This window comes from Convolutriloba macropyga, chromosome 2 (assembly GCF_964194025.1).
Source record: "Convolutriloba macropyga chromosome 2, txConMacr16.3, whole genome shotgun sequence".
NCBI classification, from domain to species: domain Eukaryota; kingdom Metazoa; phylum Xenacoelomorpha; order Acoela; family Convolutidae; genus Convolutriloba; species Convolutriloba macropyga.
The window spans coordinates 18,554,491-18,569,450 of NC_134469.1; the positions used below are offsets into that span (position 1 = coordinate 18,554,491).

A 14,960-nucleotide genomic window follows, 5' to 3' on the forward strand; every position below is an offset into this window, starting at 1 on the left:
AATTCTAGGTGGCTATTATAGCGCTCCTAATTTTTTTTTACAATTCAAAGAATTTGAATTGTATTGGGGCGCTGTCTTTTTTTTAACATCTGTTCACATATTTTCATGATTTTTTTAAGTCAAATTGGAGTAGTGATTTTGGTCACGCCGAAACAGGAAGTGGACCGAAAAAGCGAGAGGTTTCGCGGCGTGAATTTTTTTACTCTAATTTTGAAGTAGAGTGAGAAAACGGTGTTTGGGATGAACAAAAATTCGCTTTCTCGTTAGTGGTTGTTTGTTCACATGCGGCAATTTCACTTTGATTTTTACTGTTTTTTTCGATTTTTTGGTTGGATTTTTTTCTAAATGGTGTTCCCAATCCATTCATAGTTCGTTTTAGGTCTAGTTTTTTGTTTAGTCAACGAAAATTCTTTGAATTGTACGTCAGGACTTGTCCTGTTATGTTTTTTTATTCGTCGTCTCCATTGATGATTCTTACTACCTGACTCCTTGGAATAGACTTTTAGTGACTTGTACTGCTTTGCAGTTAACATTTGTGCACATGGCGCCATTTTTCCTGCTTTTAGGTCAATTGTGTGACCTACCTCACTCAAAAAATGAGTTCTGAAATCACTCAATGAACTTTAAAGTTTAAATTTTATGAACATTTACTAGTTAAAGATCAATAGTGTACATCCAAGTAGTGCCAAACGTAAATACCCTAATCTTGAGTTTTTGATTTACAATATTGTTTTTGAAAAAGCTGCATTAGGACTTTTTTCTTTTATAGCGTTGGTGTCCTAAAAATGACAGTCGGAATCTAACCCAAATAATCTAGTTGTCTATTAAAGGACTGGTGGTCATTCTGCCTATCTTATTTCTTTAGTTGTTTCAATTTCATGGAAGGCCACAAGCGTCTATCGCGGCTATTTTCCGGCAATCTGCTGGCTATATTTTTACAATCCAAAAGTATCTAAATATACGGGCTGGCTTTTTCAAGGCCGTTGCAAGGTATGAATTAGTAAATATAAAGATATCGAATTTTAGTTACCAAGAGGACTTTAATCAACACTGAATTACGTTAATCCCTTGTTAATTACGTTAATTACCTTGTTATGCCCTCACTAGGGTTTGGGGACACAAACAGAAAAGATCCAAAAGTTCTGATCATCAAAAGGATAAATGATATATTCTGTCCCCCCCAGTGTTTTTATGACCCAAGTTTCAAATTATATGTAGTTATATAGGACGTTACTATGTAAGAAAATAGCACGTGCGCCTGGGGGTCATAAAAAAATTTATCCTCACTAGGCTGGGGCGGCCGAAACAATAGATCCCATCAAATTGCCCTTTCACTGATTCGAATATCGTCTGGCTATGCAATCCATAGTCGTTGCAAAAACACGCATCACTTCTCTTATGAAAGTAATGAAACGAAAAAATTTGTTCACGAGGCGAAAAAGACACTTTCGAAAACTTGAAGAGTACAGAAAATCTTTTGAGTGCAAGAAAGTGGGCAGGACAAAAATTATAATGATTTTTTTTTCAATTATTCAGAGCTTCAATCTCATGACTGTTCGCTACGGGAGAAAGGATGCTTTGACAGGAATCTGGAACCCATCTATGCTGTCCTAATTTTTATTTAACTTCCATTCTTTCAAACCTAAGAGATACAGAGCTTGAATTCGTTCTAGTGAATAATGAACTCACGTGCCAATTAAGCAACTGAACAAATTCTTCTATAACATGTAGGCGAAGTGAGCAGTTCTTTGAAAATAAAATGTCTACTACGACGTTCGCCGATGGAACTGCAAAGCAGGTTTGTGTTTTGGAACAGCGCGAAAGTGTATTGTTGTGTTCTAATATATCGAGCTATTGTGATGAATTCAAAAAGCTGGAATTATAATTATTGCCCCCAGCCCACCACCACCACCGGTTCCTTATGCACCCCCTCCCCAGTTACAGACCAGGGGCTATATATAAAAAATCTATTTTCGGCCTTCAGTGGTGAGGAGAGGGGTGGGGTGGTCTCGGGTGAAACAGAACAGATCTAATAAATTATTTTGTACAAATATGGCACGTGCGCACTAAGCTGGGGGGAGGGGGGGTCACAATAGGAAAAAATCCTTTCATTTCAACACAGTAAAAAGACGTCTTATTTTTTAAAACTTAGTAAATTGCAAGCGAATGTTGTAAAACGTACTGCAGTGGATGATGTTCAATCTGTCCTGTCACCATGCTGTTTATGGCCCCAATCGCAGATTATGGGGAGGGGGCTATAATGGAAAAAAACTCAATTGCTTTTCCTAAATTGAAATTGTTATGCACCCCCCCCCCCCCCCCAGTGTTAGAGAGCACTTGCCAGTACATAGTAAATCATTATGCAAAAATGTTTTGGTACGTGATTCTGTGGGGTTCAAATAATATGCACCCACTAAGGTAAGGCCTTGAGGGACAAAACGGAAAAGATGCCCTGAATTTTATACCTTGTTGGGGCGTAAGGGTCAAGAGTTGCCTTTTTATTGCCATATTTCTATTTTCTCTATTTCTACATTTCGTAATTTTTTTGTTTGTGCCTCCCAATAAGTTATCCCCCCAGCACATAGCACATGCCATTGCATAGTAAACCATCATGCAACCATTTGACGTGTGATTTGGGGGTGCAAATAAGGGGTCTTTCCCATTATAGCCCCCCATGAAGTTATAGCCTCCCCCATTATGGTATATTTACCATGATTGGGGGGGGGGGGGCTATAGGTTATCTGAACACTAAGCTGGGGGGGGGGGGGGGGGTTATAATGGGAAAGACCCCAAATAAGATGCCCAAACGGAAAAGGTCAACATTCCCTTTGCGGTTATCGAATAGGACAACCATGTCGAGAGTGGCGGCGGAGGTAGTGGTGTCAACAAATTGGCCAGCAAGAAGCCGAGGTTCGAATTGATGAGGGTGGAGCTGGCTGCCTGTTGGGAGTACTCTGCTCTGTTTGGGGACAAACTGTGTGCCATCTGTCGGAACCAACTGAAAGAGACATGCATAGAGTGCCAGGCACTCAGTCTCAATGGTCAGTCACATTGAGCCCTAGGATCTATTTTAGGCAGCAGAAATATGAGCCAAAATTTGGGGTCTTTCCCATTATAGCCCCCCCCCCCCAGCTTAGTGGTCAGATAACCTATAGCCGCCCCAATCATGGTAAATATACCATAATGGAGGGGCTATATTTTCATGGGGGGGCTATAATGGGAAAGACCCAAAATTTGGATGAATACAGGGACTATGAGGAAGGGACAAATTTAGGGGTCTTTCCCATTATAGCCCCCCAGCCAAGGGGGGGGGGGGTGGGTGGGCTATAATGGTATAATGGCAAAGACCTGGAGATTGTCAGTTGTTGAAAAAAGTAACCTAAAACTAACCATACGTAATATGAAAACAAGACAATTTTTGGGTGTTTCCCATTATATTCCGTCAAAAAATATATAGAACAAGAATTAATGGGTCCTTTCCATCGTAGCCCCCCCCCCCCGAAAATATAGCCCCCATTATGATATGGTACCAGGATGAGGGGCTATAGGTTATCTCATCACTAAGATAGGAGGGGCTGTAATGGGAAAGACCCGAATAATTTATCCTTTGTATCATAAAAACATTTGAGAGCAGACATAAAAGTGAATACAATGGAAAGGGCATGAAACTGGACATTATGACTATAAAAACTCACAAAAAATGACTAATTAAAACTCAACCAAAAACTGTATTCCAAAAATTATATCTCACGTGAAAAGGAGCAGTGAGATTTAATACTTAAAGCTAAACAACTATATTTCAAAAAGGACTTAAAACGAAGAGTTGTAGCAAAATAATATCATAAAACTGGAAAGTTTGAGATCTTTTTCGAAGGTTCAAAAAATTCTGGTCGCGATATGCACCTTATTAAGCTAAAAAAACATAATTTACCGTTCGAGGCTAAAGGATATACAACTGTCAAACTGAGTTAGAGAATCAACCGAGGCCAGTAGAAAAAATATTGAGATTAATTGCAATGTTTCAATAAGGAATAAGGAAGTAAAGTTCAAATACCTGTTTTTGGAACCAAGAGCGAAACTTTGCAACTGCCCCAACTTAGTCAGACAAATATGACTAAACAGAATAAAAAACAACACAAAAAATTGAAAGACAATTATAAGCATAAATCTACACTTCGATCTGTGTATAAAAACTTAACATCATGATGAACACATCTTTGTCTGGCACAAGTTGAAAGATGTAATTCTTGTAATGGAATGGCATTTTTTTGCTCAAAAATTATATCGTCTAGTTACATAATTTTTACGGAAGTGCATTCAATTTTGATTATAGCGTGTGTATCAAAAACAAGCTTCAATTTTCGCATGCAGGTTTTGCTCGTCTCCTTAAGACAAACAACTCACTTAGATTGTTTTGTTTGTGGCTTCTAACTGATCTTGAAAACTACTTAAGCAATTGATAATTATTTACATCGAACTGTCCTCGAAGATGTTCCGAAAAAATCCCGCTGTAAACGGAAAACATTTTTCTGACTTTTCCTCTGAGAAAATACATAGGTTCTAGGGAAGAATAGCTAAAACAAACGTATAGAACTGATCCAATCTGAGTATTAGGTTCATCCTAACTAAATCAATACCCAGGAAGCTGGTGTTGTCGTGGCACCTCATGTCGTAGTTTTGATACTAAACTGGATTGCTTTCCGGGTCTCAAATCAACAGGATAAACTTTTTTTGATTTAAAATTTTTTGTCAAAAGGTAATTGCACACTGGTTTTATTTGTACGTCCCAATCTTTTAATTTGAAGTTACAATTGGAAGCACACCTTTCTTTATTATTGACATTCAGCCAATTTTTGATAGCTGCCAGATCGTCTGGGATTTCACACGGAATTTTTGATTGGAAAGCGAGAACTTTGTTTCATCAGCAAAAGAACTTCCAAGGCGTTACATGGATTAAAAGCTGCTATATATAAATATAGATAGCAAATGATCTAATAAAGAGACTTGCGCAACGGCAGAAAGAGTATCTTTTCAACCATAGGAAAAATTAATTGCTTCCTTACGCGGAAGTTTTTTTTTTGTCATTAAAAATTTTAATCACTTAGAGCAATTTCAACTGAAACTTTATTTCTCAAATTCAATATAATGGTCGAACGTGCCAAATCAATTTTTTCTAAATCAAGAGAAAACATTCTCCTCTCACACATAGTCCCTAACTTCGTTGTCAATTCCACCAACGCATATTTTGTAGTATAATTAGATTCAGATCAGAAACAGAACTATATTTTTGTTTATCATAGAGAAATGTTTACGATAATTTGTTTGATTGTACATCACTCGTTTAAATTTTATGCTCCAATGAATTAAGAATTGTCTTTAGTCACATATAAAAAGTGCTTTTCAGAAATGAACGAGGTAAACGGTTAACTCTTTGCATGACAAAATCCTTTTTGAAATTGATACCACACATAAAAAATGGCGCAAAAGCTTTATTTGAAGCGGAAATGATACTATTGCTTATTAAATGATCTCTACCAGGTAATGAATCCAAAAAAATATCAACTCTTTCCCCTATCTTCTGTCTCAGTAACATTAAATAGGTAAATTTATTTGTTTTTATCTGCCAAATCTTTTACGGGAGGTCTCTTTCATTTGCCTGTTTACCAATTGTTGTGAAAAGTTGATTGAATGCTCTGGCTATTTCTATTTCTCGGTCAGGACTTGACTGAGGGCCGTTTTCTAGAAGTGGAATCTCTATCTTGGATTTTTTCCAATAGTCTTGACGATAAATTAATGAGTTTTTCTTGAGTTGTCTCCGATGGATACATCAATAGAACTCATCCCAATTGAACTGTTTTGTTGATTTCTTTCAAAGAATGCCCTCAATTTTTAGTGAGAAGCCAAGTTTCTGCTTGTGTTTTTTGGTCACGCATCCTTTTTCTGTTTGTCTCAATTTATTTCCCTTCTAGGTTCATTAAATGATTTTCATACCATATCAGTTTTTTATATTGGGATTTTCAAGCAAATTTTTTATGGAGCAAAAACAATTTAATTTTTTGTTGAAATTTTATCAGAATAAAAAAAAGCGCTATTGACATCCTCAAAATCAACTGATTTGATAAGATTCTATTTAAGAGACGTTTCCAAAAAATTGGTTTTTTATGTGCGCACGTTTTTTAGGAAATAATGTATCATTGAAAAATCAAAATCTGTTCAATTTTTTTTACAATTCATCCTCATAGATAGTTCGAAGCTCAAAAACCTTCATCTTGGGCTCCAAATGGTTTTGGTAAATAAAGTGGTCAAAATGATTGATGTGTGGCTTCGTACCCAAATGCGAATATCCAGTGCCGCCTAGAATTTTTTGTTGATATGGATTTTCAAAAGGCGAATTGATTTGCATATTTTTGTTATCGAAGTAACCACATATAATGAAAAGAGTCAAAGCGCTTGAAACATTTGTCAGAAAACTACCAATTTGTTCTACAAATGTTTTCTTAATTATTGGTTTGTTGTAAACCATCGTATTTTAAACCTTTAGCCATTGTACAAGTTTTGCTGGTAAGTTCTCTACAGAACCGGATTCTAGTGCTCTCGAGAAACTGCAATTTTTATTTATTTCATATCTGAATCACCTGTTGTGGTCTGTTTATTTTTCACGCAAAGTCATTGTAGTCATTTATTAGATAGCCTGCGCAGTTGTCATCATTATTTGTCCGTGTTTCAGATAAATTTTTGTATAACAAATTATCTATCGCTCTTCTATACCCTATTGCTTTTTCTTTAGACCAAACAATTGTAATTCGTTTACAGTTTACCATCGGTTCTGTTCTTTCATTATGTCGACCGGAGCCTAACTCTTGCACACTAAAGATTGTCAAAGTATCTTTCTTGTTGTATATTTCGAGTAATTCGGCTTTTCCCATTGAAATAGCTTCTGATATATTTAGCACTTGTACATTTTTTTATTCGAATAGCATTCATGGCATGCTTTTTTTCTTTTTGCTGATAGCTGAATTCACTATCGATTGCACTCTTGTCTGCACTCTTGATTGCTGTTAATTGATTGTACCCTTGAAATTCTGCTTGAACTTATTTTATGATATCATTAAGTGCAATTTTCATGGCATTTTTAACAGCTTCCTCAATTGTCTTTTTGACATTTTTGATGTTTTACTTTCACTCAGTTTCAGTGCTGGCCGCTTTGATCCGTGTAGCTGTGGCTTCAGGGGAGTTGCCTGAGAATTTTTGTGTTGCAGACCAGCAGGTTAACTAGGATGGTCTCTGTCTATAAAATCGCTTCCACCATTCATTAGGATTTAGTTTTTTTTGAGGTTTTTCACAACAATTAGGCTAAGCCCACGTTATATGCTATTTTTATGGTAATTGGAGGACAGTGCTACATCTTACATCTACATTAAGCTGGGATGTAGCAAGGGAAAGACTAGACTAGATTTTTTTTCGGAAACAATTGAGTATTTTTTAGTTGTCAGCATTCGGAAAACATTTATTTTTTTCATCCAGGTTTTCGGAGCGTATGTTGCAGAATCTTTCATTAGATTTTTGAAACATTTGGAGGCTCCTGTAGTCTCCAAAAATTGTCCCTTCGTCATTGCATGTGTTCAGCCAAATTTTGGCTCGTCTTTCTGAGACTTAGTTCAAATTTGGAGTCTTTTCAATTATAGCCCTTGATCTTAGTATTCATCTTCTCTTACCCCTCAAACGCCCTGAGGACAATATTATGGAGGGTGGGCAATAATTTTGCAAGAGATCCCACACACAATGTGAAAGACCCTAAATTTATGTTTAACCATTAGTTACTTACGTTAAGAGCCGACTAGATGCGATTAAATGTTAAACTCGAATGTGTGAGTAGCTCAAAGACGGCTCTGATCTAATCTGTGTTGCCCATCAACTTATTGGGCACTTAATTTTTACGCCACAACGGCCCAGGCTACTTTTACATAGCAATATAACAAATATTATGTAAATGGGGGTCATAAGAAACAGTATACATCCAAGTTTCTAATGTGAGTTACACAAGAAATTGTGTCTTACTCACCAATTTTTAAGGTAAAAGGGGACACATAATAACTGTAAATGGCCCATTTACAGGAACAATTGCGTTAATTTTAACGATGTTATTTTAACGACGTTTTTTGTGCGAATCACGCAAAAAAAATTGTAATGAAAGGACATGTTTTTAGTGACACGAAAAATTTTTTGCATACGAAAATATTTGCATGTGAAATTTTCTGCATGAGGAAATGGCGTGATTTGAAATTTCCACACAAAATAACGTGTATTTTACGAGTTAAGAAATATTCACTTGTGCACTTATGAAACTTTTTTTTCGAGAACAATAAAATTTTAAACAGCGCATTAACATTTTTTTATGTCACAGTTGACTATATCTCAACATCGAAAATGAAGAAAATTGTCAAAATAGAAAACAAGTTGTAGGATGCAAAATTGTTCTTGATGCAATTACTCTTCTTGGAATTTCCGCATAAATCATTGAAACTTTTTGTGGATAAAACGGTTTTGAAATAAGGAGAATGGACGCCTTGACATAAATTTTTTGAGATTGTTTTTTTAAGTGCAAATGACACCACGGCAAAACATAAGTTTTAAATTTTAGGTCTGAATTCAGCTCTTGAATGGAATATTATGGGCCAATGTTCATTATGAATCGTCCGAAATTTTGAGAAATCTGATGTACTAGAGGTACTAGAAATCTGATGTACTAGAAATCTGAGGTATGATGTATTCGATGTACTGATGTATTCGAGGTCTGATGATGAAACATTTATCTTAATATATGTCCAAACATAACCCGGGTTGAATTGTCTTTGGTTTCCTACAGGGGCCATACATAATTTCGCTGGTTTCTTAGTTAGATTTTAGTGAAAAGAAAAACAAATACAAAAAGTATGAAATCTTATCATTTATGATTTCATACTTTCCGCAATTGTTTTTTCATCCGATTCTGCGAAGCAATCAACGAACTCTTTTATGATCACCGTATGAGATCAAAGTTTGCATATATGAAAATGCATTAGGTAAAAAAAACAAAGATGAGGTCTTTATAAAGCAAAAATTAAGTCTCAAAAATTGCATAGTCCTTGTATCAAATCAGAGACCGTTTATATGATTTCATTGTGAAAACAAAGAAGTCATATATAGTCCGTTATTTGAAATATAAGAAATCGTATATGATCGTAGTAGGTTACAAACAAAACAGTCTACGCCTGTATATAGGATGACGCTGAACGAAAAACGCTTGCAGAAACAGAATAATCAATCTATGTAATTACAGGTGGTGAGTTTGTTCTCTTTTATTCTGTTTTGAAATTTAATTCTGTCTTGTTGAACCTTTGCAAACAGAGGGTCCCAATCATCTACACGACATTGATTTTAGCTTGTGAACGCAACAACGTCCTCTTTCTGCGGACAATATTTTCTTACTTTAAGAGAAAATTGCTCCTTCTTTTTTCGCGAGCTGCTTTTAGTGGATTGACGGTAGGTAAACCTAAAATTCAGGCACTAGGCCAGGGCAGTCAACAATTTAGCAAGCGTGAAGTCCTGTAAAGCCAAATATGATCTTGATTAATCTAGCGTTAATCGCGATTGCCAATAAACGCATTTGCATATCTTGTTCTTTTATTAATAGCCGCACAGCGATAGCTTGGGCTATTATTGGTCTTCTATTGGTTTTTTTTTACAATTCAAAGAATTTGAATTGTATTGGGGCGCTGTCTTTTTTACGACTCGAAGAGGAGTATTGGAGGAGTTCTTTTTTTAAATCAATTTTATTGGAGTGATTTTTGAAGCGGGAAACGAAACGCGTGAAAAAATTTGGAGTGATTTTTGTGCTGAACAAAAGTGAAGAGAGGAGCGAAAATAGAGTGGTTTTTGTTCATACCGTTGTTTTTGAGAGAGCGAGAAATTGATGTGTGAAAAAATTTTCTCTAAGCGAGCGAAATTTTTTTGTTCACGTGCGGCTTTTAAAAGCAGTATTTTTGCAACTTTTGATGGTTATCAGGTTTGATTATGATATTGTATTAGTTTTAGGCTTGTTTCGATTGAAGGTTTAGAGTAGATAATTCGAGTTTAATGCTAATACTCTAATTTGAGTTGAATACTTTTGATCGATTTAGTCGAAATTTAATGATTTTTTGCCTTTTTTTTGTTTTACTGCTTTAAGTGGGATTTGAATAGAAACGTGTTACTTAAGGAATTTTCAGATACCAATTGATTAAAGTATTGTAGGAAAAATGACAGAAAAGTTGAGAAATTTTAAACCATTTTTAATTATTTTTTGCAATCTTTCTTTTTTTAATCTTGACAAGTTTCTTAGCCTACTATGACTTGCCCAAGCGAACTGTTTATTGCTCTAATTGCAAAGGAACTTTATGCGGTTTCATGTTTCCTTGTACTGTTAAGGAAGAACTATTAAAGTTTTTCTAGTTTTTTTTAGTTAGTTGTTTTTCAATGTTTTTGAATGCCTTTTATATTCTTCCTTATTTTTTATGGCATTTGTGGAGGTTTAGGGTTCACAATAGTTGTTCGATATGTTTAGTTGTAAGTATGGGCAATTTTCTTCTTCGAGTTGTTTCCGGAATTCTTCCGGCTATGTTTTTTAAGATCTGTTCACACATTTTCATGATTTTTGTAGTCAAATTGGAGTAGTGATTTTGGTCACGCCGAAACAGGAAATGGAGCGAAAAAGCGAGTGGTTTTGTGGCGTGAAATTTTTTCGCTCTAAATTCAAAGTAGAGTGAGAAAACGGTGTTTGAACAAAAATTCGCTTTATCGCTAATGGTTTTTTGTTCACATGCGGCATTTTTACTTTGGTTTTTTCGATTTTTTTCTAAATGGTTTTCACAATCCATTCATTGTTCATTCTAGGCCTTATTTTTTTTAGAATCAAATTTACATTTCTCGTTGGTGTTTTTTTTTCTCGCTAGCGGCATTTTGACATTGATTTTTTGTTTTTTTTATCTGAGTATTTCCCAATTCACTAATTTTCCGTTCTAGGTCTAGTTTCTTTTTTAGTCAAAGAAAATTCCTTGAATTGTGCGTCAGGACTTGTCCTGCTATGTGTTTTTATTTCGTCGTCACGATTTTGTTACGACCATATGACGTCACAACCACTTCGTGTGTGACGTCATTTTGCGCTCTTAAGGGAGCGAGTTTTTTTGTTCATTTGCGTGATTAAATTTTGGTGTGACCATTTCGAGTTTTTTTGTTCATTTGCGTGATTAAATTTTGGTGTCACAATTTCGTGTGTGACGTCATTTTGCGCTCTTAAGGGAGCGAGTTTTTTTGTTCATTTGCGTGATTAAATTTTGGGTCACACTTGACTTCCTCACTCTCAAAAATAATTCCTCACTTTGAAATTGACTTTTATTTGCTTCAATTCAAAGAGATAAGGTCAAATGGGTATGTGTCACTCTAAATGAAGGTTATTTGAGAGCAGCTAATAGAGGCAGCAAAAACTTTACAGATTTTTATTCAAAATATAACATATCAGCCTTCAATGAAAAGAAGATTTGGAGATTGGTCTGTCTTTTTGAATTTTTTTGAGACTGCAGATCTACGAAGCTTTTGCGGCTATTTTTGGCAATCTGGCCGCTATGTTTAAGAATTTATCAAGATTTGATCAACGCAGTGTCTTGTTAAAATCAGAAGGGCCTGGATCTTTTCCGTTTGTACCCAGACGCACTTGCCACTTTTTCACATAAGGATTTAATAATTAATGTAACGTACTGTTACGGGGGGTTGTACGGCGTACTGTGCGAGGGGGAGGGGATAAACGGAAAAGATTGAGCAGGTTGGGGGGGGGGGCAACAGCAAAGATCCGAGGGCCATTAATAGTTGTTAGATGTTTGTTCACTTTGTTGTTTGTTTATGTTTGTATCAGCGGAGTGTACCCTTGAGAAAGCCAAGTGTGGGCACATGTTCCACTTCCACTGTATAATGCAATGGCTCCAAGCAAGGTCAGTGTGTCCTCTGTGCAATAGGGCATGGCAGGGAGAGAACACTCGCACATTCTTCTCTCCTAACGCACCCAACGGAATAGGTATGAAATGCACCTATCTCCTTTAGGACAGCAAATCAAGTTCGGATCTATTCCCACCCCCGCAATCCCCCCACCACGTGTTCGTATAACCCCACTACAAATTATGTGTTGCTATCTAGAACAATTCTATGTACAAAAAAGGCACTCGCGAGTCTTACAGTTTTAAATGCTTTTACAGCTGTAACCTCGACCCATCCGGTTCTCAGTGCCAGCTTTTTTAAACTACAGCATTTTTTCAATTTTTCATTTGAGTTACACCCATTTCGTTGCTTAAATTTACTCGCTTTTGCATTCAAACTACTTGTTTTGATCCTGAACATTTATTATTTGTTATACAACCTGCATTTGTTTTTTTATTTATTGAAGGCGGTTTAACACCGCTATTTTTCCCTTCCATGTTTTTCGAATTCAGTATGCCCCTTTTTATGCAACAAAGCCTCGAAACATCAGTTTTGTTTGTTCGATTCTTCAATATTTGCTCTAATTTTGCCTACACATTAGGAATGATGCAGATATAATCACATCACACTAATACTTGGATTGTAGCGATGACGTACCATGAAAAAAGAACAAGTAATAGAAAAATGTACAAAAATAGCGAGAAGTTTCTGAGGAAGAGTTGGAAGTAAAAATTATTGTTGCTGAATTGTTGCTGCTTGCTATGTTAATGTTGTTGTTAAGTGTGATTTTTGCGACGGTTAATAATTGCGGTTAATAATAATCTAATCTTCTTACATCGACTGAGGGAGTATTGCCCCCCATGCTTCAAATTGTACAGGAAATGAGATTCCCGATGTAGTCAGTAGTATAACACCAGTAAACATTCTAAGATAACTATCATGGCTGCATGGCTGAGCATCGGATAATACACTGCAAATGTGAGTTAGTTCTTGTCAAAACGGTCATCGCGTGACGTATGGCTTTGGGTATTATGTAGTATAACCAGTGATTACAGCTTTAATTTCGTTTTTGTATCTATCAGATTTTCAAGTTAACACTTAGGGTTATTCGAAGTTTCAAAAATTCTGACTACTGTGACCAGCTTTGTTTTTAACTGTATCGTGACCAGTTATTGTTATCTTGAAAACGTTCTGGAACCAGGGTATCTTTTCATGCAAGTTTGTTCGTATACCAAATTCCTTTGTGTAATCTACTGGAGCCAGAATCAGTCTGGAGAATTGTGGCCAATTTTTACACCACCGAAGGTGTACTTCATGTATGAAGCACCTCAGTTTAGAAAGAGAAAGTGAAAGAAAGAGAAAAGGAAATCGAGTGAGCCAAGAACAACTCAGGTTTTTAACCTCCAGTAATCAGAGAAGGCAAGTTAGTACTTTCCCACCTGTCTGAAGAATGGTGTCTGCCTAAAAACGATGTATGCGGTGTGTTTATTGATTCTTGCCGACTCCTCAGCCATCTTGAAATAGGTGAATGATGCACTGATTAAAGACGTTGAGGTTATTGAAAAAATGCGCTCCTCTACACAGTTAACAAAGGGTTAAGACCACCATACTTGAGAGCGAACACAGTTGTGTCGGTACACCGTAAAAAAGGAGGAAAATGCATTCTAGAGATGAAACCAAAGACATCAAGTAAGTTATAAAAAAGTAGCGGTATCAAATGATATATTTTTCAAACAAACTAAAGAATTAATAATTTCTTTAGCGTAATAATTTTTGTACCACTAAGTTTATCAAAATTCCATCTGCAATTTTTAGATTTTTAATTCATCATTTGGGCCCTGTGTGAGCTTTCGAACTACTAGATCTAGTTCATCAATATAAAATTGTTTTAGTCTGTATTTGTTTTCGTAACGATTTTGAAATTTGTTAAATCTTGTTTTAAAACCAGCTCAATTCAGTGTATTCATTCAGTTATTTTAACTGTTCGCCACACAGTTTTCTGCGAATTTCTTTTAGATCCGTTATTACATTCTGAGTATTTTTTGAACACTGATTTTGTTTTTCACAAGCGTTGTTCTTTTTCGCTAGGTGTTGCTCATACGACGTCAGCAGTAGGCGTCACTCCACCCGCACCCCCACCAGCACCCTCAACTCTCCCAGTCAATCTCCAGGGAGTAGCTCCAGCAATGCCAGTTCTAGGTAAAAATGACTATTGAACAACTTTCTTTTATTTTTCATGCTTTTTGGAAATTATTGACATCTTGTAAAAGCCCAACACAGCATTTCTTTACACAAAACATTTTTAGGACCGTAATAACACTTGCTTGATGAATTTGACAAGGGCATGTTTTACAAGCTACAAACAAGAAACAAGTGTTTTTCATGTAAGAGAAAGCTGATACTAAAGTAGAAGGCATCAAAGTTTTTTTGATTCCCTGGTCGAGACTTCCCTTAAGGCTTCAAATCGAGGCACCGCAAAAATTTACTTTAATCAAGTAATCGAAGACTCTACTTGTTGACGTCGAACTCAATTTCTTTCATAGGTTAATCCAATTAACCAGACATACAAAACGACATCAAGAAACAAACATATAATCTGAGGAGAGCTAAGAAGGCATGAAGAATGTTTTTGAATTTATCCAGTGTCTTAGCGAATTTTCCGAAAATTTAAGTATTTTTTGAACAAACTAGATTTAAAGTTTTTTAAAGGGAACAACCCCTTTGGCCAAAAAAACATTTAAAAATATTATTATTCATCATAAATGTTGACAGCCAAGATGTAACCAGTGCTAGTTTTGTAAATAAATAATTTTGAGCGTGCAAATTATTGTTCTGATGACCCCAATTTTTTTTTGGGGGGGGGGGACTATATGCGCAACTGGTTTTTTGTTGTCAATTTTTGCCGATCAACATATTTGTTTCGACCCATTTTGAGGGGGGGGGGGGGGGGGAGGGGACTATATACGCAACTGGGT

At 36.0% G+C, this 14,960-nt stretch overlaps 1 protein-coding gene across 2 annotated transcripts in view; it reads left to right on the forward strand.

The window, feature by feature from the left end:
* Positions 1–1,637: 1,637 nt before the first annotated feature.
* The window catches only part of LOC142335172 (uncharacterized), a 45,155-nt gene continuing 31,832 nt past the window's right edge, over positions 1,638–14,960 (forward strand). The window contains exons 1-4 of one of the 2 annotated variants that reach the window (XM_075383544.1): positions 1,638–1,798; positions 2,846–3,043; positions 11,926–12,002; positions 14,074–14,184. In XM_075383544.1, the coding sequence (XP_075239659.1) occupies positions 1,760–1,798; positions 2,846–3,043; positions 11,926–12,002; positions 14,074–14,184 (425 nt within the window). In that variant the 5' untranslated portion in view covers positions 1,638–1,759. Of the gene's footprint in view, positions 1,799–2,845; positions 3,044–11,925; positions 12,086–14,073; positions 14,185–14,960 lie in introns of both variants that reach the window. The other variant, XM_075383542.1, reaches the window with a different exon arrangement.